The sequence below is a fragment of the Podarcis liolepis genome (assembly GCF_965112155.1).
Source record: "Podarcis liolepis genome assembly, chromosome: 18".
NCBI lineage: Eukaryota > Metazoa > Chordata > Lepidosauria > Squamata > Lacertidae > Podarcis > Podarcis liolepis.
In genome coordinates, this window is record NC_139572.1 from 9,414,630 (window position 1) to 9,436,878 (window position 22,249).

General features: G+C 48.0%; 1 protein-coding gene across 2 annotated transcripts in view; it reads right to left on the reverse strand.

Moving 5' to 3' along the window:
* Positions 1 to 812: 812 nt before the first annotated feature.
* The window catches only part of USHBP1 (USH1 protein network component harmonin binding protein 1), a 29,590-nt gene continuing 8,153 nt past the window's right edge, over positions 813 to 22,249 (reverse strand). For both annotated transcript variants that reach the window (XM_083483744.1, XM_083483743.1), the window contains exons 5-15: positions 17,749 to 18,000; positions 16,265 to 16,357; positions 13,694 to 13,842; positions 12,214 to 12,354; positions 10,707 to 10,810; positions 9,145 to 9,241; positions 7,676 to 7,940; positions 6,418 to 6,621; positions 5,456 to 5,577; positions 3,172 to 3,306; positions 813 to 1,664 (exon numbers count right to left, since the gene is read on the reverse strand). In XM_083483744.1, coding sequence (XP_083339870.1) covers positions 1,496 to 1,664; positions 3,172 to 3,306; positions 5,456 to 5,577; positions 6,418 to 6,621; positions 7,676 to 7,940; positions 9,145 to 9,241; positions 10,707 to 10,810; positions 12,214 to 12,354; positions 13,694 to 13,842; positions 16,265 to 16,357; positions 17,749 to 18,000 — 1,731 coding nt within the window. In that variant the 3' untranslated portion in view covers positions 813 to 1,495. The remainder of the gene's footprint in view (positions 1,665 to 3,171; positions 3,307 to 5,455; positions 5,578 to 6,417; positions 6,622 to 7,675; positions 7,941 to 9,144; positions 9,242 to 10,706; positions 10,811 to 12,213; positions 12,355 to 13,693; positions 13,843 to 16,264; positions 16,358 to 17,748; positions 18,001 to 22,249) is intronic.

Genomic DNA, 22,249 nt, shown 5'->3' on the forward strand with positions numbered 1-22,249 from the left:
AGAACCAAGGTACCACTGTATGCCAGGCTTCCATTTATGTCAGGAAACATTGGTAGTAAAGTCATACCCTCCAACATTTATCCAATTAAAACAGGGACATCCTACTACATCATCATCATCATCATCATCATCATCATCATCATCATACTATTTATACCCTGCCCATTAGGGTTGCCCAACCACTCTGGGTGGCTTCCAACAGAAATTTAAACAGAACAGAACATTAAACTTTAAAAACTTCCCTATCCAGGGCTGCCTTCAGATGTCTTCTATTTTTATATTTAATAATTTTTATTGGACTTTTATTTACAACATAACATAACCCCCCCCCAATACGCAATCCACCCTCATTAAACGGAAATATAACATACAGTGATCATAACATACAACAATACAAAGAACGAAATAAAAGACTTCCTTTATCCAGTATCTGGCCTCCTTATTTACTTCTTATAAACTGTTTCCTTTATGAATAATAATTAAGATTTTTCTAATTATAACTTAAATAGCCACAAAATCTCCTGCAGACATTAATCGAAACAAGTCCAGGTATGTGTTTTAGGGCACTGTTTTGGGAAGTATTCTCTGCATTTTCCCCCTTGCTTTTTGAAACTCTTGTCTGTGATCTCTGATTGCCTCTGTTAATCTAGCCAGTTCAATATACTCTAACAGTTTGTCTTGCCATTCCTTTTTTGTTGGCACAGTTTCTTTTTTCCAGTTTTTAGCAATTAGGATCTTTGCCGCTCCTGTGGCATAGAGGAATATTTTCTTATCTTCTCTTGCTATACCTGTGTCCATTCAGATGTCAATAATAATAATAATAATAATAATAATAAATTTATTTATACCCCGCCCTTCCTGGTTCAAAAACCAGGCTCAGGGCGGCTAACAACAAATTTAAAACACTTAATTTATAAAAACAGCATAAAATACAGTATAAAAACATGAATAACAATAAAATTAAAAAATCAATTAGATAATCCCCAGGGCTAGCTGGCTGAGTTGGTCCTACTTGGGCCAGCGAGGAGACCAGGGGAGAATTAGCTGTGGGGTCTCAGAGCGGGTGATCTTCATAAAAGGGGAGGGGGAAGGAAAATAAAAGATCTGGCTGAATTCAAATTAAAGGCCAGGCGGAATAGCTCTGTCTTACAGGCCCGATGGAAGGAGGTTAAATCCTGCAGGGCCCTGGTCTCCTGGGACAGATCATTCCACCAGGTCGGAGCCATCACTGAGAAGGCCCTGCTGGAGGACAGTCTGACTTCCTTAGGGCCCGTGACCTCTAAACTATGATTATTCATGGACCTTAAGGTCCTCTGAGGGGCAGGCCAGGAGAGGCGGATGTTTAGCGACTTATCTCCTTGGCTCGGGGGACGCATAACTCCGGACCCTCCAACATTTCTCCAATGGAAATAGGGACGTGTTTAGCTGCCCTTTACCCCTTCTCTCCCAACAGGACAGGGAGCCTCATGCCCTTCCTTCCTGAGCAAGGCTTCTGCTAAGTGGAGGCTGGGCTGCCCGCTCTGCCCTCCAAACCGCGGAGGGTTCGCACCAGTGACTGCAACTGCCCAGCCTGCCGTTGACCCATCATACTGATCTGCGTCTCCAGTTGGTGCAACTGGGATTCCTGCTTCTTGCGGCCGTTCTGGTAGGCGAGGACGAGGGCGCTGGAGGGGAAGGGGGAAAGGAGAAAATGGTGGAGCCAGACGGGATGGCATTTAATAATAATAATAATAATAATAATAATAATAATAATAATAATAATAATAATTTATTTGTACCCCGCCCATCTGGCTGGGCCTCCCCAGCCACTCTGGGCAGCTTCCAACAAAGATTAAAAATACCGTATTTTTCGCTCTATAAGACTCACTTTTTCCCTCCTAAAAAGTAAGGGGAAATGTGCGTGCGTCTTATGGAGCGAATGCAGGCTGCGCAGCTATCCCAGAAGCCAGAACAGCAAGAGGGATTGCTGCTTTCGCTGCGCAGCGATCCCTCTTGCTGTTCTGGCTTCTGGGATTCAGAATATTTTTTCCCTTGTTTTCCTCCTCCAAAAACTAGGTGCGTCTTGTGGTCTGGTGCGTCTTATAGAGCGAAAAATACGGTGCATCAAAATGACACACATTAAAAGCTTCCCTGAACAGGGCTGCCTTCAGATGTCTTCTAAATGTCAGGTAGTTGTTCTTCTCTTTGACATGTGGCGGGAGGGCGTTCCACAGGGCGGGAGCCACCACCAAGAAGGCCCTCTGCCTGGTTCCCTGTAGCTTTGCTTCTTGCAGCGAGGGACCCGCTAGAAGGCCCTCAGCGCTGGACCTCAGTGTTTAGCTCAGCATGGTCCGCACTGGCCAGCCGCACGACCTCTCTGCGGTTTCAGGGAGGGAGTCTTTCTCCCCGTCCCCACCTGGGACCTTCTGCAAGCAAAGCAGCTGTCCCGCAGCTAAGCTGCAACCTTTACCAGGAAAAAAAGCAAGCCAGTCTCTAGTCTAGTCTAGAGGAAGCTGCCTTCTCCTGTGTCAGACACTTTGAGTCTCTATAGCTCAGTTTTGCCAACACTGGCCGGCAGTGGCTGCCCTGGGTTTCGGGCAGGGCAACATCCCCACCAATGATTGACCTTCTGCATTCAAAGCAGGTCTTTCCCTTTCAGACAAAGCAATATTCCAGTCCTCAGTGATTCTGAATAGAGGGCTGGTTACCTTTTGTGGGGATTTCAGAGCAGCCGCTGGCTAGCTCGGACCAGATAAGGGGGTGCCAGGGGTCTCTTGGGGTTCAGAGGCCTTTTTGGGGAGAGGGGACCCCCCAATCCAAACTTACCGTATTTTTTGCACCATAACACTCACTTTTTTCCTCCTAGAAAGTAAGGGGAAATATCTGTGCGTGTTATGGCGCGAATGCCTGCGGGTGGCGGGGGGATCTGCTGCAGTCCTGAGCAGAGGATCCATGGTTCCCCTTCCTTCCCTCCTCCATGGTTACAAAGCATGGATCCACATGGATCCTCAGGATTTTTGCATTGGGCTACTCCAAACTCACTGTCAGATCACATGTCTGTGGCCACAGCATGAACCACAAAAATCATATATCCACTATTTCGTTTAGAATATTTTTTTTCTTGTTTTCCTCCTCTAAAAGCTACGTGCGTGTTATGGTCTGGTGCGTGTTATAGAGCGAAAAATACAGTACCTGTGTGCTTTGAAAAAGTCCCTCGTGAGCTCCATCTGCTGCGCCTCTTGAGCTCTGCTGTCCTGGCTTCTCTCTTCCAGCTCAGCCAAAAGGGAGCTGATCCGGTCTCTGAGCTCCTCGATCCTGCCGTTTACACTAGAGGAGAACATAGAGGGAATTTTGTACCTGCTGCTCTCTGTAACCGGAGCAGGCCGGCGGGAGATTGATGCCCGTAATAGCAGGAGAATCTGGGGTTGTAAACCCACCATGCCTGGCTCAGAGTAGACCCACAGGTTTCAGTGGGTTGGCACTCAGTGGGAGGGGGAGTTATTGGTTTGCTTCGTTCTTGCTTTCATTATGTATTTGGTGTTTTTCTCTTTCTTATTGTTATGCTGCAAACTGTCCTGAGATTTTCAGATGAAGGGCAGTACGTAAATTTAATTAATAATAATACTATTATTATCGATGCTTTAGCTGAGATCCCTGCATTAATGATAATGATAATGATGATAATAATAATAATAATAATAATAATAATAATAATAATAATAATTTTTATTTATACCCCGCCCTCCCCAGCCAAGGCCGGGCTCAGAGTGGCTTACAAGCAATAATAAAAACAAGTTGAATGATTACAACTTAAAAACAAAATTAAAATACAACATTAAAATATTAAAAGGTAGCCTCATCGCAGGAGGAGAAGGAAAGGAAAAAAGAAAGGGAGGGAATCAAATTGGCTCCAAGCCAAAGGCCAGGCAGAACAACTCTGTCTTACAGGCCCTGCGGAAAGAAATCAGATCCTGCAGGGCCCTGGTCTCATGAGGCAGAGCGTTCTACCAGGCTGGGGCCAGTGCTGAAAAGGCCCTGCCTCTGGTTGAGGCTAATCTGAGTTCCTTAGGGCCCGGGACCTGCAGAGTGTTGTCATTTGTGGACCTTGAGGCTCTCCGTGGGGCATACCGGGAGAGGTGGTCCCGTAGGTACGAGGGTCCTAGGCCGTGAAGGGCTTTAAAGGTCAAAAGCAGCACCTTAAACCTGACCCAATACTCCACCGGGAGCCAGTGCAGCTGGAAAAGCACTGGGTGAATATGCTCCCATGGCAGAGACCCCGCGAGGAGCCTCGCTGCAGCATTCTGCACCCACTGGAGTTTCTGGGTCAGCTTCAAGGGCAGCCCCGCGTAGAGCGAATTACAGTAGTCAAGCCTGGAGGTGACCGTCGCATGGATCACTGTGGCCAGGTCGGGGCGGGAAAGGTAAGGGATCGGCATTGCAGCAGATTAGACCCTTGGGGTCCCTTCCAACTCAATGATTCAATGGTTCTAATAATAACTGGGATAGCTCAGTTAGCAGAGTGTGAGACTCTTAATTTCAGGGTTGTGGGTCGAGTTTCACATTGGGAAAATGATTCTTGCATTGCAGGGGGTTGGACTAGATGACCCTCGTGGTCCCTTCCAATTTTACAATTCTATTGATGATGATGATGATGATGATGGATAGTGAGGCTGGGCAATTTGGGCAGAGGGGCTCCTGCCCCCCCCCCCCAAATTTCCACCGACACAGCTGCAGTGACCTCACAGAGCACTAGGCATCTTTTTGCCTCCAATACATTTATTATTATATATTTATTCATGCATTATTAATCACAATCCTCTTTGAACACAGTTTCCTCTTGAGCTCTCATTCTACTGGTTAGACTCGCTGATTTCCCAGCCTGTAAGATTCGGCCACCAGTAAGGTAAAGGCACCCGTGACCATTAGGTCCATTCGTGGCCGACTCCGGGGTTGTGGCACTCATCTCACTTTACTGGCCAAGGGAGCCGGCGTACAGCTTCCGGGTCATGTGGCCAGCATGACTCTGGCGAACCAGAGCAGCGCATGGAAACGCCGTTTACCTTCCCGCTGGAGCGGTACCTATTTATCTACTTGCACTTTGACGTGCTTTCGAACTGCTAGGTTGGCAGGAGCAGGGACCGAACAACGGGAGCTCACCCCGTCACGGGGATTCGAACCACCAACCTTCTGATCAGCAAGTCCTAGGCTCTGTGGTTTAACCCACAGCGCCACCCACATCCCCTTCGGCCACCAGTAGTTGCATATAAAAATAAATTCTTTTGATTCTTTGGTACATCTGACTCAATGATTCCTAAAAGGAACGCTTCTGGTCTTTTTGGCAGGGGGGAACGTCCTTTTAAGCATTCCTTTTCCGCAAAAAGCCTTTAGCTGCTTTGCACGCCCCCCACACGGGAATAAGCGCTTTGTGGACCCTCAAAACCAGGGAACTGCTAGCGGTGAGCTGAATCGCACTCACCGCCTCAGAGTGTTAAGAAGCCTCAACGCCTCCGTCTTCCCTTCCTCGCCGGATTGCTCTACGCCACCATCCTCAGACGACCGGAAAGCGTTCCTCTTGGAAGTGTAGATGGGGGCAAAATCCTGCACCGCCACAGAGAAGAAACATGAATGAAAAGGAGCGCCCACTTTCATCTTCCATTCTTCGAGGATAAAACTGATGGACTATGCAGAATTAGTTAAAATAACAGGAAGGATTCGAAACCTGCGGGACCAGAGATTCTCAGAAGACTGGAGTAAATTTACGGACTATTTGAAAAGCAATTGTGATGAACCGATTACGCTAGTAGGTTTGCAAGAAGTTTCGTAAGGTGAATTATTTGAAACATTGCAAGAAAGATAATGAGGAGAATTATTAGCTAAGGACAATTAAAGGTAATATGAAATTCAGAAATGCATAATACAGTGGTACCCGCAAGACATAAGTCAAAGTCTCTGAGTTTAGACTTTGGGATTCCCGGACATTTCCCCACCAGCCCCCCCCCTTTCCCCTTTTCTGCAATATGGCAATGGAGGTGATGCTATTACAGTTCCAAAGGGAATGTCAAGCAGGGAGGGAGGGGGAGGCTTCTTCCCCCGTCAAAGGAAGCCACATCCTGCCCTCCTCCAGGAGCATGGGGGGGCAACGGTGTGCTGCCCGCCCGCCCCCCCACTCCCAAGCCTCCCCCCAGCTGTCAAAACGAAGGGAGGAGAGGGGAAGGCCGCCGGCAAAGAAGCACAGATCCCCCCTTACCCCGACGGCTTGGGGAAGGCTTGGGAATCGCAGAGGGGGGGGCGACTTTGTCGCTCTTCCAACTTGCCGCAGTGAGAACTCTTGCTGTGACCGTAGCATATAAAAAGATCTCTCTTACCTTTTCGGGAATCCTTATTTTTGCCCAAAAGGGAAAAAATAAGCACAATCTATGGATCAGTTGTGAGCCTTACCTCTGAGGAGTCCTCTCCACTGCTGCTGCTGCTTCCTGTCGACACCGTTTGCTGCCCGCGAAGCTCATCGCGCTCCCCTTGCAGGACCCGGGCCATCAGCAGGTAGGCGGTTTCCTGAGCCCAAAAAGTGTACATCTGCAGTGCCAGTCTCTGCTTCTCCTTCTCCGTCAGGTGCAAGCGGGTGTTGAGGTCGCCTAAGGCCTCCTGAGATTAGAACTGGGAGCTGTCGTGAACTGGCAGGATTAGTGAACTAAACAATTTAACCCCTGTGTTGCAAACAATAGTAATATCCAAGGCAACACGATGACCAAATACAATGATACGATATCAATACACTCATAAAAAGGTAAAGGGACCCCTGACCATTAGGTCCAGTCGTAGCCGACTCTGGGGTTGTGGCGCTCATCTCGCTTTACTGGCTGAGGGAGCCGGCGTACAGCTTCCGGGTCATGTGGCCAGCATGACTAAGCCGCTTCTGGCGAACCAGAGCACAGAAACGCCGTTTACCTGCCCACCAGAGTGGTACCTATTTATCTACTTGCACTTTGACGTGCTTTCAAACTGCTAGGTGGGCAGGAGCAGGGATCGAGCAACGGGAGCTCACCCCGTCGCGGGGATTCGAACCGCCAACCTTCTGATCAGCAAGTCCTAGGCTCTGTGGTTTAACCCACAGCGCCACCGCGTCCCAAGACAGTCATACCTCGGGATAAATATGCTTCAGGATAAGTATTTTCGGGTGGCGCTCTGCATACTTATAAGCCAGTTTGTGGTGTTGTTGTTTTGAGGGCCACAGAATAACAGAGCTGGGGAATTGGAAGGGACCCCAAGGGTCATCCAGCCCAACCCCACTGCAATGCATCTGCCCCGTTGAGCCCGGATGCTTGAATTGGCATGCAAAGTTACAAAAGCAGGCATAGGCAAACTCGGCCCTCCAGATGTTTTGGGAGCATCATCCCTTTCTAACAGGACCAGTGGTCAGGGATGATGGGAATTGTAGTCTCAAAACATCTGGAAGGCCGAGTTTGCCTGTACAAAAGGGAGCAGAATGGAGGGGCTGTGTCTACTCAGTTGCCAGACGTTGGTGGATCTTGTCTTGAATCCTCCAGGATCTGCTTCGCTTTGGACTTTGGGGAAAGGCTGAAAAAATTATCAGACTCGGCTGAGACACGATGGGTTAATGGGATAAAAAAACCACTAAGGACTAGAAACTTATTGTGGACTATTTTGCACAAGAGTTTCCAAATCTCCCATCGCTCACCCTCGCCTCCTGCAACTCCTGCAGCAAACGTGTCTTCTCCATCCTGGGTTGAGCTGCCTCGGAGGGAAGCGTCTCCCGCAATGCTTTCTGGACCGCAGCCACCTTGGTCCCGATCCGGGAGGTGATTCTGGCTGCGGGAGAATCGGGCCCGGGAGGTGGCCGGCAAGGCGGGAGCTTCAGGGAGGCCTGTTCCTCTCTCAGGCGCCGGATGTATCCCCGCAACACCTTCCTGTCGCCCTCTTCCGAACGGTGCAGCTCTGAGAGCCTGAAGGGGAAAGGGGGTGAGAATCAGGTTCCCGCGACCTGGCACCCTCTAGATGTTTCAAACCATAAATCTCCTCAGCCCCGGACAATTACAGATTGAGCCCAGGACTCTCAGGGCCACAGAAGACGGAATCAGAATTCAAGATGGCTTCCACAGATTGGAGAACTGCATGCAAGCTAACAAAATGAATTTCAGCCAGGACAAATGTCAGATTCTGCATCATCAAATTGTAGAGTTGGAATAGACCCTGCAGTGCAGGAATCTCAGCTAAAGCATCCAGGACAGATAATAATAATAATAATATAATAATAATTTATTATTTATACCCTGCCCGTCTGGCTGGGTTTCCCCAGCCACTCTGGGCGGCTTCCAACAGAACACTAAAATACAATAACCTATTAAACATTAAAAGCTTCCCTAAACAGGGCTGCCTTCAGGTGTCTTCTAAAAGTTTGGTAGTTCTTTTTCTCTTTGACATCTGGTGGGAGGGCGTTCCACAGGGCGGGTGCCACTACCGAGAAGGCCCTCTGCCTGGTTCCCTGGTTCCATCCAACCTCTGTTTAAGCGGTTCTCAACTTGTGGGTCCCCAGATGTTGTTGGACTACAACTCCCATCACCCCTAGCTAGCAAGGCCAGAGCTCAGGGATGATGGGAGTTGTAGTCCAACAACACCTGGTTGAGAATCGCTGGAAGGAGAATCCACAGCCTTCCAAGGCAAACTATTCCACTGTCAGACAGCTCTTACTGTCAGAAAGCTATTCCTGGTGTTGAGTTGGACTCTCCTTTCTCGCAGCTTGAAGCCACGGGTTCGAGCTGAACATGAGTCAACAGGGTGATGCAGCAGCAAAAATAAAAAGCTAACGCTATTCTAGGCTGCATCCACAGAAGTCTAGTGTCTAGATCAAGGGAAGTCATAGTCCCACTCTGTTCTGCCTCGGTCAAACCACATCTTGAATACTCTGTCCAGTTCTGGGCACCACAATTTAAGAAGGATGTTGACAAGCTGGAAGGTGTCCAAGATGACCAAGGGCCTGGAAATTTATGGGGGAAATTTGTTATCTATTTCCCTTATGTACGGAAAGAAGGAGGACCAAGTTTCATCAAATTTAATAAATAATAATGATTGGCCTCACAGCTCATTCTCCTTCCTCACCATCCCATGCACATCCTGCAAGGCTGCTTATTTGACCTCCCTTTTCCTCACCTCTGATCCAAGCAGCTGAGACCAGGCCTCCCAGAGACGTCCTTTCCGCAACGTCGCAGAGACCGATAGGCTTCGCCCAACACCTCCGACAACTGCCCTGCGATAGGGAGGAAGGGCGGAAAGAGGGTTAAGCGTTTTACGTCGACCGCCGCCCTCCAAAAATTCGTTAGCGAGCCAGGAAGCTCGTTAGAGACACAGGAAGCTGCCTTGGCTTGCACAAGTTTCCAGTCCTCATTGTTCAGCCTGGCGGTTTAACCATCAATCCCTGTTTGCATGGAGTGCTGGGAACTGTAGCTTTGTGAGGGGGGGGTCTTCTAACAACCCTCTGCGCCATTAATTCACTACAGTTCCCAGGACTTTTGAGGGGAAAGGCATGACAGCTTACAGTGGTATGTACCGCTTCTGTCAACATACAATGGACACATGTGCAGGTAAGGTGAGAACATCGAAAACAGAGTGCTATATGCGCAGAAACATACCCTACAACACTTCTCCAATGAAAATAGGGACATATCATTCCATAATGATTTTGCTATTTATACCCCACTCATCTGACTGGCTTGCCCCAGCCACTCTGGGCAGCTTCCAACATATATAAAAACATAATAAAACACTAAAATAAATTTAAACTTTCTTATACAGGATTGCCTTCAGACGGCTCAGGGGTTGGATAACTCCATGCCCTCCAACATTTCTCCAGTGAAAACAGGAACATTTTAGGGAAAAGTGGGACATTCTGGGATCAAATCAGAAACCGGGACGGCTTCTCTAAATCGGGGGTGTCCTTGGAAAATAGGGACCCTTGGAGGATTTGCAGAAATGGTGATATGAGGGGCTACCAACAAAAGAAGAGTGGCCATTAAAATTGACGGAATATGCCGAATTGGCAAATTTAACCATGAAAATTAGAGGTCCAGAAGAGACAGTTTTTAAGAAGGATTGGGACCCTTTTGTAGAATAAGTTTATTGTATTATTGTATTATTTTGTAGAATAAGTTTATTGCGCACATGTAAAAATGCAAGAAGGATTTGAATGAAGAACAGCACAAAAAATATATCTGGGAACAAGCGGAAAGGATAGGGCATAGCATAATTATAAGATGTATGATTATAAAATATGGAGAAACCATGGAGAGGGGAAGCCAATTGATAAATGAGTATTAATTGGGAAACAGTATTGTATATTAAGTTTAAAGGGACGCGGGTGGCGCTGTGGGTTAAACCACAGAGCCTAGGACTTGCCGATCAGAAGGTCAGTGGTTCGAATCCTCGCAACAGGGTGAGCTCCCGTTGCTCGGTCCCTGCTCCTGCCAACCTAGCAGTTCAAAAGCATACCAGTGCAAATAGATAAATAAGTACCGCTCCGGCGGGAAGGTAAACGGCGTTTCCATGCGCTGCTCTGGTTCGCCAGAAGCAGCTTAGTCCTGCTGGCCACATGACCCGGAAGCTGTACACCGGCTCCCTCGGCCAATAAAGCGAGATGAGCGCCGCAACCCCAGAGTCGGCCACGACTGGACCTAATGGTCAGGGGTCCCTTTACCTTTACCTCCACGGTGACTCACCTGCATGGCACAGGCCTCCCTCCTCTCCTCCTGCCTCTGTTTTGGGGTGCAGTTTTGTTGCTGTCAAGGATAGCAGCGCCTCGTAGGCCTCCAAGCAGCGTTCACTAATAAATTCAGGAAATGCAAAGATTCTTGCATTAATTTGCAAAGCACCCAAGCAACTTGGTTCTACCTTTCCTGCAAACTGCTTTGAGGGTTTTTGTGGGTCTTCCTTGACCAGCGAGCGGCACTGTCAGGAGCACTCCAGCAATAAAATGAAGTTAGCTCTTTATTAGAGGAAAGGAGGTTTTTCTCGGAAAGCCCATGGATCGGTTGCTGAAAGTCCCCACCTCCCCACAGCCATCTAAGCTCCCTGTTTTCTGGGGGTTTCCCCAAGCAATCGGAGACTATGCCTGCATGCAGCCAACCTCTCCTCCGCCCTTTTCATGTCTCTCCGAGTTCTGGGAGACTAGCAGGGAGGGGAGCTTGTTGCAGCAGGAGGGGGAGACATCTGTGACCTTCCTCCTCTTCAACAGTGGCCACCAGCTTGCCATTAAAAGAGGATTGGACAAATTCACGAAGAATAAAGCCTAATAATGGCTTATAGCCACAAACTCCTCTTCGTCTCCTTCAGCTCCTGCCTCTGATTCTGGACTGCTCTCTGCCACAGACTCTCCCCGCCCTTCAGTTTCTGACACCTTGTCTTCCCAATCTTCTCCCTCTTGTGGGAATGTTCAGGGATGCAGGAGAGGATATATTGTCTGATTATAGCCTTTCCAACTTGTGTTAACAAGTTCACAATTTAGCAGAGTAACATTCCCCTTTTTAAACTCACAGCAGATGCTTTTGCTCAGGCTCGCTAAATAATAATAACTGTTCTGGTATTTTCCCCTTATTCCCTCATAAAAGATAAGACACGACGCAGTCTCTATAAAAGTATAAAAAGAGTTTACTCACTCACATTCTGTTCACAATCGGATCCCAGAAGGCAGACTTAGCTTAGAAAAGTAACATACACCTGGAAACTATCTCCTAAGGAGACAGTCCCTCTGTCCTCTCTTGGCTGGAGGCCAAGAGAGCATCTTTGGCTAAGCTGATGTTGCTTCTTTGACGAAAGTAGTCATAGAGAGAGATGGCTGCCCTGCCCTGTGCTTTTGTCGTTACCTGCACAGGTGAGGCCACACCCACCTCTAGTCACATGCAGATGAAGTCTGCCCCAGCCCAAAAGGAAACAGGAAGTTTACCTGCTGGCTGGACAAACATTCCTCCCCAGGTGTAAACATGTTCACACTAGGAATGTTGTACCTGACTGCTCTTGTGTTTCACATCCCACACCTCTGACCACTCACCACTTGCCACCGCTCCCCAGGCTCTGAGCTTTCTACCCTTGGGGGTCTCTCAGCCGGTGCCCCCCACCATTCCCTTGCTCCAGCCACTCCACAAAAGGTGCACAAATTTCACGAAACAAATAACGATTTCGCAAGCCGTTTTGAAAAGCACATGCTCCGTCGCCAACACCTCTGCTCACCTGCACCGGACAGCCAAGCGCAGGGCGGTCTCCTCAGATTCCCGTTGCCCCAGCAGCAAACTGATGCCCTCCATGTCGCCTTTGGACTCCTGCAGCGTCGCCGAGAGGAGCTGGTTGAGGCATTGGAGCTTTTCGGTGAATCTGGATGAGGGGGAAGCAGACGCTCAGCACAATTCTGCTGTCCCCGCAGCTCCTGCTAATGGCAAACTTGGGCTCTGAGTGCCGATGAAAATCGAGCCAAACACTTTGAAAAAGGTGGGGTGCATCCTTGGAGGGGTGGACGTTTCAGGGTTTCGCAGAAGAAAGCTGCAATGCGCTCTACGTGGGGCTACCTTTGAAGGTGACCCGGAAACTACAACTAATCCAGAATGCAGCAGCTAGACTGGAGACTGGGAGCGGTCGCCGAGACCACGTAACACCTGTCTTGAAAGACCTACATTGGCTCCCAGGACGTTTCCAAGCACAATTCAAAGTGTTGGTGTTGACCGTTAAAGTCCCAAACGGCCTCAGCCCTGTAGACCTGAAGGAGCGTCTCCACCCCCATCGTTCTGCCCAGACACTGAGGTCCAGCGCCGAGGGCCTTCTGGCGGTTCCCTCCCTGCGAGAATCCAAGTTACAGGGAACCAGGCAGAGGGCCTTCTCGGTGGTGGCACCCGCCCTGTGGAATGCCCTCCCACCAGATATCAAAGAGAAGAACAACTACCAGACTTTTAGAAGACATCTGAAGGCGGCCCTGTTTAAGTTTAATGTTTGATGCGTCACTGTATTTTAATATTTTGTTGGAAGCCGCCCAGAGTGGCTGGGGAAGTCCAGCCAGTTGGGTGGGGTATAAATAATAAATTATTATTATTATTATTTAAGAAGAAGAAGAATCAATCTGAGTCAAAACAAAAGGGGACAAGTCCTTCTTGCCCCCAAAAGGACTGAGCAGGCTTTGCGGCCAACTCTGTGGCTCAATGTTGAGATTCCTGCATTGCATGGGGTTGGACTAGATGGCCCTTGTTTACCCCTCCAGCTCTACAAACCTGCGATTCTGGGAAAGCAGTGTCTGCTCAGGGTGCTTCCGCCAGTTTGATCTCACCTCTGAGCCCCAGGAGGTTGAACTTTGCTGACTCGTGAGGGAATAAGGGAAAAGTTGGCTCATTTTGTGGTGGATGCGGTGAAGGACTTTGGGGAGATTATTTATAACAAGATTTATTTATTTTTTAAAAAAAGGTATTTAAGGTAACTCTCCCCAAAAGACCAGAAGGCTTTTTAGTAGGGACAACTCATACAGGTATCCCCAATAGAAACAGGTAAATTGATTTCTTTAATGAGAATATTATATGCACAAAAATGACGCGAAGAGATGGTACCAAATATTGCATCAGCTGAAGCTGACACAAAGTGTAAAACTGGCAAGTTTGACTCCCAATTTTTTTTTCCTAAATAAAATGATTTTTAAAAAGAAAGCGAGAGAGAATAGTTGGGGCACCCTTACCCACGCAGCTCCTGCCTTTGATCTTCCATGCCTTTCGCGGGGGTTTCCTCAGGAGGTGGGCCTTGCCCGGGGTGCAGGCAGCAGGCGGGGTGGGCGCTGGGGGTGCCTCGGAAACAGCAGGCAAAGTTTGGGGCTGCCGCGAGTGGGTCCTGCAGGGCAAAGCAAGACAGCTTGAGGCAGAGTCCTCTTTGTGATATATATTCAAAAAGAAAAAGTAAATATATACAGCACGAAGGGAGCTCTAGAATCTGTTTGCTCTTTAAAAAAAAATAATTATTGAGTTTTCCATATTTAATTACATAAGGTAAAGGTAAAGGGACCCCTGACCATTAGGTCCAGTCGTGACCGACTCTGGGGTTGCGGCACTCCTCTCGCTTTCCTGGCCGAGGGAGCCGGCGTACAGCTTCCGAGTCACGTGGCCAGCATGACTAAGCCACTTCTGGCAAACCGGAGCCGCGCACGGAAATGCTGTTTACCTTCCCGCCGGAGTGGTACCTATTTATCTACTTGCACTTTGACATGCTTTCTCACTGCTAGGTTGGCAGGAGCAGGGACTGAGCAACGGGAGCTCACCCGTCATTGCGGGGATTCAAACCGCCGACCTTCTGATCGACAAGTCCTAGGCTCTGTGGTTTAACCCACAGCGCCACCCGCGTCCCCATTTAACTACATATCATGACACAAATCTATAACATAAAGCATTGCTCAAACAGAGCATCAACTTCCTTCCCTCCCTCTTTCTGACTTCCAAACATCTTTTAATAAATTCTCGCATTTCTATAGCCACTTTTTAACTTTAAATCTTCTTTTTTTATAAAAATTACCTCCTTATATGTAAACCGGTTCCTTATTTTCACATGACAAAGCATTTCAATTCAAACCTACAAACGTTTTCAAATCTTTACAGTTTTCTTTCATATAAAATATAAATTTGCTCCAGTCCTTCTGAAACAGTTCATCTCGCCGATTCCGGATCTTCCCTGTCAGCTTTGCCATCTCCGCATATTCAACCATCTTTATCTGCCAATCTTCCAATGTAGGAAGTTCCTGCTGCTTCCATTTCTGGGCCAGGAGTATTCTCGCAGCCGTTGTGGCGTACATAAACAAATTTACATCTTTTTTTCTGAATTTCCTTAAAATCTGTTTGCCCTTGATCTGTAAAGTATCACCACACTGCTTTAACCAGCGAGGGCTTCCCCCAAAGAACCCTGGAAACTGTAGTTTGTTCAGGCTGCTGAATGTTCTTATAAGACCCTATTGAGCCAAGAGAGCTACAATTCACAGGTTTCCCCTGAGAAAGAGGGACTGATAGTTAAACCACTCGTGAAACTGAGGAACGGCTAAGGGAGCTGGGCATGTTTAGCCTGGAGAAGAGGAGGTTAAGGGCTGATATGATAGCCATGTTCAAATATATAAAAGGATGTCACATAGAGGAGGGAGAAAGGTTGTTTTCTGCTGCTCCAGAGAAGCGGACACGGAGCAATGGATCCAAACTACAAGAAAGAAGATTCCACCTAAACATTAGGAAGAACTTCCTGACAGTAAGAGCTGTTCGACAGTGGAATTTGCTGCCAAGGAGTGTGGTGGAGTCTCCTCCTTTGGAGGTCTTTAAGCAGAGGCTTGACAACCATATGTCAGGAGTGCTCTGATGGTGTTTCCTGCTTGGCAGGGGGTTGGACTCGATGGCCCTTGTGGCCTCTTCCAAATCTATGATTCTATGAACTGCATTTCTCTGAGGGAAACTGGCTTCTCCTGACAACGCACTCTGAGCAAACTATAGTTCCCAGTCCTTTCTTCTGCCCGTCCTGAATATTTTTAGTTGTCTGCAATCTCTAGTTTCATGAGAGAGCAGTGGCGTAAGGCAAAGGACCTCTGGACGGTTAAGTCCAGTCAAAGGCGACTCTGGGGTTGCAGCGCCCATCTTGCTTCAGGCCGAGGGAGCCGGCGTTTGTCCGCAGACAATTTTCCGGGTCATGCGGCCAGCAGGACTAAGCTGCTTCTGGTGCAATGGGACACCGTGATGGAAAGCAGAGCACACAGAAACGCTGTTTACGTTCCCGCCGCTAAGATACCTATTTATCTACTTGAACTGGCATGCTTTCAAACTGCTAGGTTGGCAGGAGCTGGGACAGAACAACAGGAGCTCACCCCATCACGGAGATTTGAACCACTGACCTTCCAATGGGCAAGCCCAAGAGGCTCAGAGGTTTTGAGCACAGTGCCACCCGAGTCCCAGTAACGGTGCAGAGTCTTATGAGGAAGGTTCTCTTTTAAGCTGCCTGAATTGGTGATCATCAATACAGTCATACCTCGGGTTACAGACGCTTCAGGTTGCACGATTTCGGGTTGCGCACCGCGCCAAACCCGGAAGTACTGGAACGGGTTACGTCTGGGTTTCAGCACTTGCGCATGTGCAGAAATGGTAAATCGTGCTTTGCGCATAAGCACCAAATCATGACCTGCGCATGCGCAGATGTGGCGCTGCAGGTTGCAAACGTGCTTCCCGCACGGATCTCGTTCACAACCTGAACATCCACCGTATATGCCATTCCTGGATGCCAAAACACTCACCTGGAATCCCAAGGACTCTTTCTCCCTGACCGGGCTGGTGGCTCCGTAGGGAAGTGCTTCCATCTCGGAGAGCGCCCCTTGGAGATCTTTGACCTGGAAGGAAACACGAGGCAAACACTCACCATGCGCATCGCTGCGCTACCTGAGTCGCCCCAACACCTCGCATTGCTCTGCAGCATCGCGAGGCATTTGAAGAAGCTAAAGAGGCAGGGAGGTAACTTGATGGTACGGTTTTTGCGAGAACTTTAAAAACACAGAACGGAATACAAGGGGTTTTGTTATGTACTGAGTTGAATAGGATCCAAACTGCAGCAGTCTGATTGGTCCTAGAACAATAGGATCCAAACTGCAGCAGTCTGATTGGTCCTAGAACAATAGGATCCAAAATGCAGCAGTCTGATTGGTCCTAGAACAATAGGATTCAGAATGCAGCAGTCTGATTGGTCCTAGAACAATGCAGCAGTATGATTGGTTGGCAGGAACCACCCAATCCTGCTCCAGATAGAAGTGAATCCACAACCTGATTGGCTTACAGTAGAATTCCGGAATTAGCCAATCATGTGCAGCCCATTGTGTAAATAATGTATATAAAGCAGATACTGTGAGGGCACATTCATTCATTCCTCCTCACCACTATGAGCTGAATAAAGAGCATGAAATCACTTTGCGACTATGAGTATATTTCAGGTTTGGGGAAAGGATACATAATGAGATGAAGAAAATGTTAAGGTTGGTAATTCCCCCAAAACCTGAAGCGAAGCTTTTCTCCGAGGTGTAATAGGGATTAATGTCCCCAAAACGATGACTAAATTATTTGCCTATGCAGCAACAGCAGCCAGAATCCTATATGCGCAGAAATGAAAAGGAGGAGGAATACTGTGCGGGGTATAAATAATAAATTATTATTATTATTATTATTATTATTATTATTATTATTAGCCCAGGAAGAATGGCTCTTAAAATTGACAGACAGTGTGAGAGTAAGAGATCAATGTGATGAACTCTTTATTGAAGGGGGGGCAGCGGATGGGAAAGGATAAAAATAATTGTAATAGAGGAAATCTGTAACAGGTAAAAGCATGCTATATAATGGAGTAGGAAAAGGGTGGGAATAAAAACAGCATGGGAGTTATTATTATTATTATTATTATTATTATTATTATTATTATTACTCCATCCATCTGGCTGGCTTTCCCCAGTTACTCTGGGCAGCTTCCAACACATATGAAAACATAATAAAGCATCAAACATTAATAACTTCCCTATACGGGGCTGCCTTCAGATGTCTTCTAAAAGTTGTGTAGTTCTTTATCTCCTGGACATCTGAATGGGACAGATTTTAACAGATTGACTTCAAGGGTGCGAAGTCAAAACGTCAAGGGAAACAGGCAGTGAAGTCGAAATTAACTTGTTATATAAAAATAAAACAGAATTTTCAAAGAGATGTGGGAATGCGGAGGAACGAACTCAAAGCTGAAGCGCACCTTCCTCTGTAGCTTATCCCTCTCTTCCTGGTAAGCGCAGAGGGCAGCTTTTGATCTGTCGAGTTCGCCGTCCCTGCCTTCCAGCGCTTCACGGAGCACGGCATTCCTCTCTTCGTACAAGGCGATTTCTCTCTCGTAGATGCTCATTCCATCTGCCAGGAACCCTGCTCCAGACATCTGGGCTTCTGGGTCTGGCTGGGGCCAGGGATCTTTCTCGCTTCCTTGGAATCTTCTCAGGCTTTCTTCCAGGCCCTGGGAAATGAGAATGCATAATAATAATAATAATAATAATAATAATAATAATAATTTATTATTTGTACCCCGCCCATCTGGCTGGGTTTCCCCAGCCACTCTGGGCGGCTTCCAACAAAGATTAAAGATACATTAAAATGTCACACATTTAAAACTTCTTCTAAGTGTCAGGTAGTTGTTTATCTCTTTGACATCTAATGGGAGGGCGTTCCACAGGGTGGGTCCCACCACCAAAAAGGCCCTCTGCCTGGTTCCCTGTAACTTCACTTCTCGCAGGGAGGGAACGGCCAGAAGGCCCTTGGCGCTGGACCTCAGTGTCCAGGCAGAACGATGGAGGTGGAGATGCTCCTTCAGGTATTCTGGATCGAGGCAGTTTAGGGCTTTAAAGGTCAGCACCAACACTTTGAAATGTGCTCAGAAACGTAGAATACAGCATAGAATTGTAGAGCGAGAAGGGACCCCCGAGGGTCATCCAGACCAACCCCCTGCAATGCTGGACTCTCAGCTAAAGCATCCCGGACAGATGACCATCCAACCTCTGTTTAAAAACCTCTAAGGAACAAGAACCCACCGCCTCCTTTCCATGGTAGAAAAGCTCTTACTGTCAGAAAGTTCTTCCATGTGTTTGGTTGGAATCTCCTTTCTTTGTCACTGGAGGACATGGGTTCGAGTCCTACCCTCCGGAGCAGGAGAAAACTAGCTTGTTCCCTCCTAAATTTGGCAGCCCTTGAGATATTTGAAGATGGCTCACATGTCTCCTCTGAGTCTCCTCTTTTCCAGGCTAAACATCCCCAATTCCCTCAACCTTTCCTCATCAGGCCTGGTTTCCAGAAGAAGAAGAAGAAGAAGAAGAAGAAGAAGAAGAAGAAGAAGAAGAAGAAGAAGAAGAAGAAGAAGAAGAAGGAGAAGGGCTTCTTCAATAGGGCTGCATCAATAGGAGTATAGCATCTAGATCAAGGGAAGTAATAGTGCCACTGTATTCTGCTCTGGTCAGACCTCACCTGGAGTACTGTGTCCAGTTCTGGGCACCACAGTTCAAGAAGGACACTGACAAACTGGAACGTGTCCAGAGGAGGGCAACCAAAATGGTCAAAGGCCTGGAAACGATGCCTTATGAGGAACGGCTAAGGGAGCTGGGCATGTTTAGCCTGGAGAAGAGGAGGTTAAGGGGTGATATGATAGCCATGTTCAAATATATAAAAGGAGGTCACATAGAGGAGGGAGAAAGGTTGTTTTCTGCTGCTCCAGAGAAGCGGACACGGAGCAATGGATCCAAACTACAAGAAAGAAGATTCCACCTAAACATTAGGAAGAACTTCCTGACAGTAAGAGCTGTTTGACAGTGGAATTTGCTGCCAAGGAGTGTGGCGGAGTCTCCTGCTTTGGAGGTCTTTAAGCAGAGGCTTGACAACCATATGTCAGGAGTGCTCTGATGGTGTTTCCTGCTTGGCAGGGGGTTGGACTCGATGGCCCTTGGGGTCTCTTCCAACTCTATGATTCTATGATTCTATTCAAAGAAGAAGAAGAAGAAGAAGAAGAAGAAGAAGAAGAAGAAGAAGAAGAAGAAGAAGAAGAAGAAGAAGAAGAAGCAGCCGCCGCCAAGACTGGGCTCAGGGTGGCTAACACCAGGTATAAAAACAATTGATTAAAATACAACTTAAAAACAAGATTAAAATACAACATTAAAATGCAGCTTCAGTTCAGTAGAAACTCAAATCAAAAACTTTTTGGGGATGAAAACGTCAAATCTTTACCAAGGCCAGCTATCCAGACTGGTCCTACGTGGGCCAGAAAAAAGCCAGGGAAGTCCCCAAATAGGAGTTCCATCACAGAAGGAGAAAGGAAAGAGGGGAAGGGGATTAAGTTGATTCCAAGCCGAAGGCCAGGCGGAACAACTCTGTCTTACAGGCCCTGCGGAAAGAGATCAGATCCTGCAGGGCCCTGGTCTCATGAGACAGAGCGTTCCACCAGGCTGGGGCCATTGTTGAAAAGGCCCTGGCTCTGGTTGAGGCTAATCTGACTTCCTTAGGGCCCGGGACCACTAGAGTGTTGCTATTTATGGACCTTAAGGTCCTCTGTGGGGCAGACCAGGAGAGGCGGTCCCGTAGGTACAAGGGTCCTAGGCCGTGAGGTTCCTTAGGCAGGAAGAACCAACTTCACAAATTGGAGCTGGCTTACCAGCAGTACATGTGAAAAGGATCTAGGGGTCTTGGTGGCAACGGTGGAGGAAACAGCTCGGGCCCCTGGGGCAGCACGCCCAGGGGCAGGGCAAGCTGCCCATAAGGGTGGGGCGAGGGCAGGGCGCACCATGGGGCCTCCAGAGCCTGCCTCCCTCCTCCCACTCAGCCGCCCTACAGCTGGGGGGGGGGCAGTGGGCGGACCATTTGTGCATTTGAGAGGCACAAATACAAGATGGGTGACACCTGGCTTGAGAGCACTACATGTGAAAAGGATCTAGGAGTCTTGGTTGACCACAAACTTGACATGAGCCAACAGTGTGACGCGGCAGCTAAAAAAGCCAATGCAATTCTGGGCTGCATCAATAGGAGTATAGCATCTAGATCAAGGGAAGTAATAGTGCCACTGTATTCTGCTCTGGTCAGACCTCACCTGGAGTACTGTGTCCAGTTCTGGGCACCACAGTTCAAGAAGGACACTGACAAACTGGAACGTGTCCAGAGGAGGGCAACCAAAATGGTCAAAGGCCTGGAAACGATGCCTTATGAGGAACGGTTAAGGGAGCTGGACATGTTTAGCCTGGAGAAGAGGAGGTTAAGGGGTGATATGATAGCCATGTTCAAATATATAAAAGGATGTCACATAGAGGAGGGAGAAAGGTTGTTTTCTGCTGCTCCAGAGAAGTGGACACGGAGCAATGGATCCAAACTACAAGAAAGAAGATTCCACCTAAACATTAGGAAGAACTTCCTGACAGTAAGAGCTGTTTGACAGTGGAATTTGCTGCCAAGGAGTGTGGTGGAGTCTCCTGCTTTGGAGGTCTTTAAGCAGAGGCTTGACAACCATATGTCAGGAGTGCTCTGATGGTGTTTCCTGCTTGGCAGGGGGTTGGACTCGATGGCCCTTGTGGTCTCTTCCAACTCTATGATTCTATGATTCTATGAACGTGGAGCCTGCGTGCACCCAAGCCGCCAAGTCTCTCTCAGGAGAGACGCATGGCTCGGGCAAGCTGCAGGCCCCACAGTGAGTGCCACCTGACATTTTGTCACCCCCCTCAGTGGTGACACCCCTGCTTGGTGGAGCACAAGCTGAACATGTGTGATGCAGCAGCAAAAATGGCTAACGCTATTCTAGGCTGCATCCACAGAAGTCTAGTGTCCAGATCAAGGGAAGTCATAGTCCCACTCTGTTCTGCCTTGGTCAGACCACGCCTGGAATACGGTATCCAGTTCTGGGCACCACAATTTAGGAAGAATGTTGACTTTGACTCTCATGGGTTAGAAGATGGTGCCTGAAGCAAGTCTCCTGTGAGCCTCAGCAGAGTGAGTAGGAGTTTTTAAAAATATTAAGGGGGAAAGATACACTCCCAGAAAACAAGCTTATATCCCAGCCAGATAAGGACTCCAGGAATTGCTGGATGGCATTTTAAGCATCCTCCCTCCCTTCGAGGCTGAAGCCACCCAAAACGGCTGGACGGCAATTGTTGACACCCGAGATAGTCCCCTGCCTTTGGCCACCACCCCTGAAACCCAGCAAAAGCTATTCTTCTGCCTGGAGACGCCAATGACCTTGGATGTTTGTCTGAGATTTATGGTGGAGTGGAGCAACGTAGTCTGCAAGCAGCCATTGAGAAGTGAAGGTAACTTTGCTAAGTCTGACCAGCTGGTTGAATCAACATATGGATTAACTATACAGCCCCAGGGGGAGGTAAGCCTTTAATGTTCCATTTCTTGGAATTTGGATTCCCAGTTATAGTTGGTAAAGTGACAGATTTTACTTTCTTGGGCTCCATGATCACTGCAGATGGTGACAGCAGCCACGAAATTAAAAGACGCCTGCTTCTTGGGAGAAAAGCAATGACAAACCTAGACAGCATCTTAAAAAGCAGAGACATCACCTTGCCAACAAAGGTCCGTATAGTTAAACCTATGGTTTTCCCAGTAGTGATGTATGGAAGTGAGAGCTGGACCATAAAGAAGGCTGATCGCTGAAGAATGGATGCTTTTGAATTATGGTGCTGGAGGAGACTCTTGAGAGTCCCATGGACTGCAAGAAGATCAAACCTCTCCAT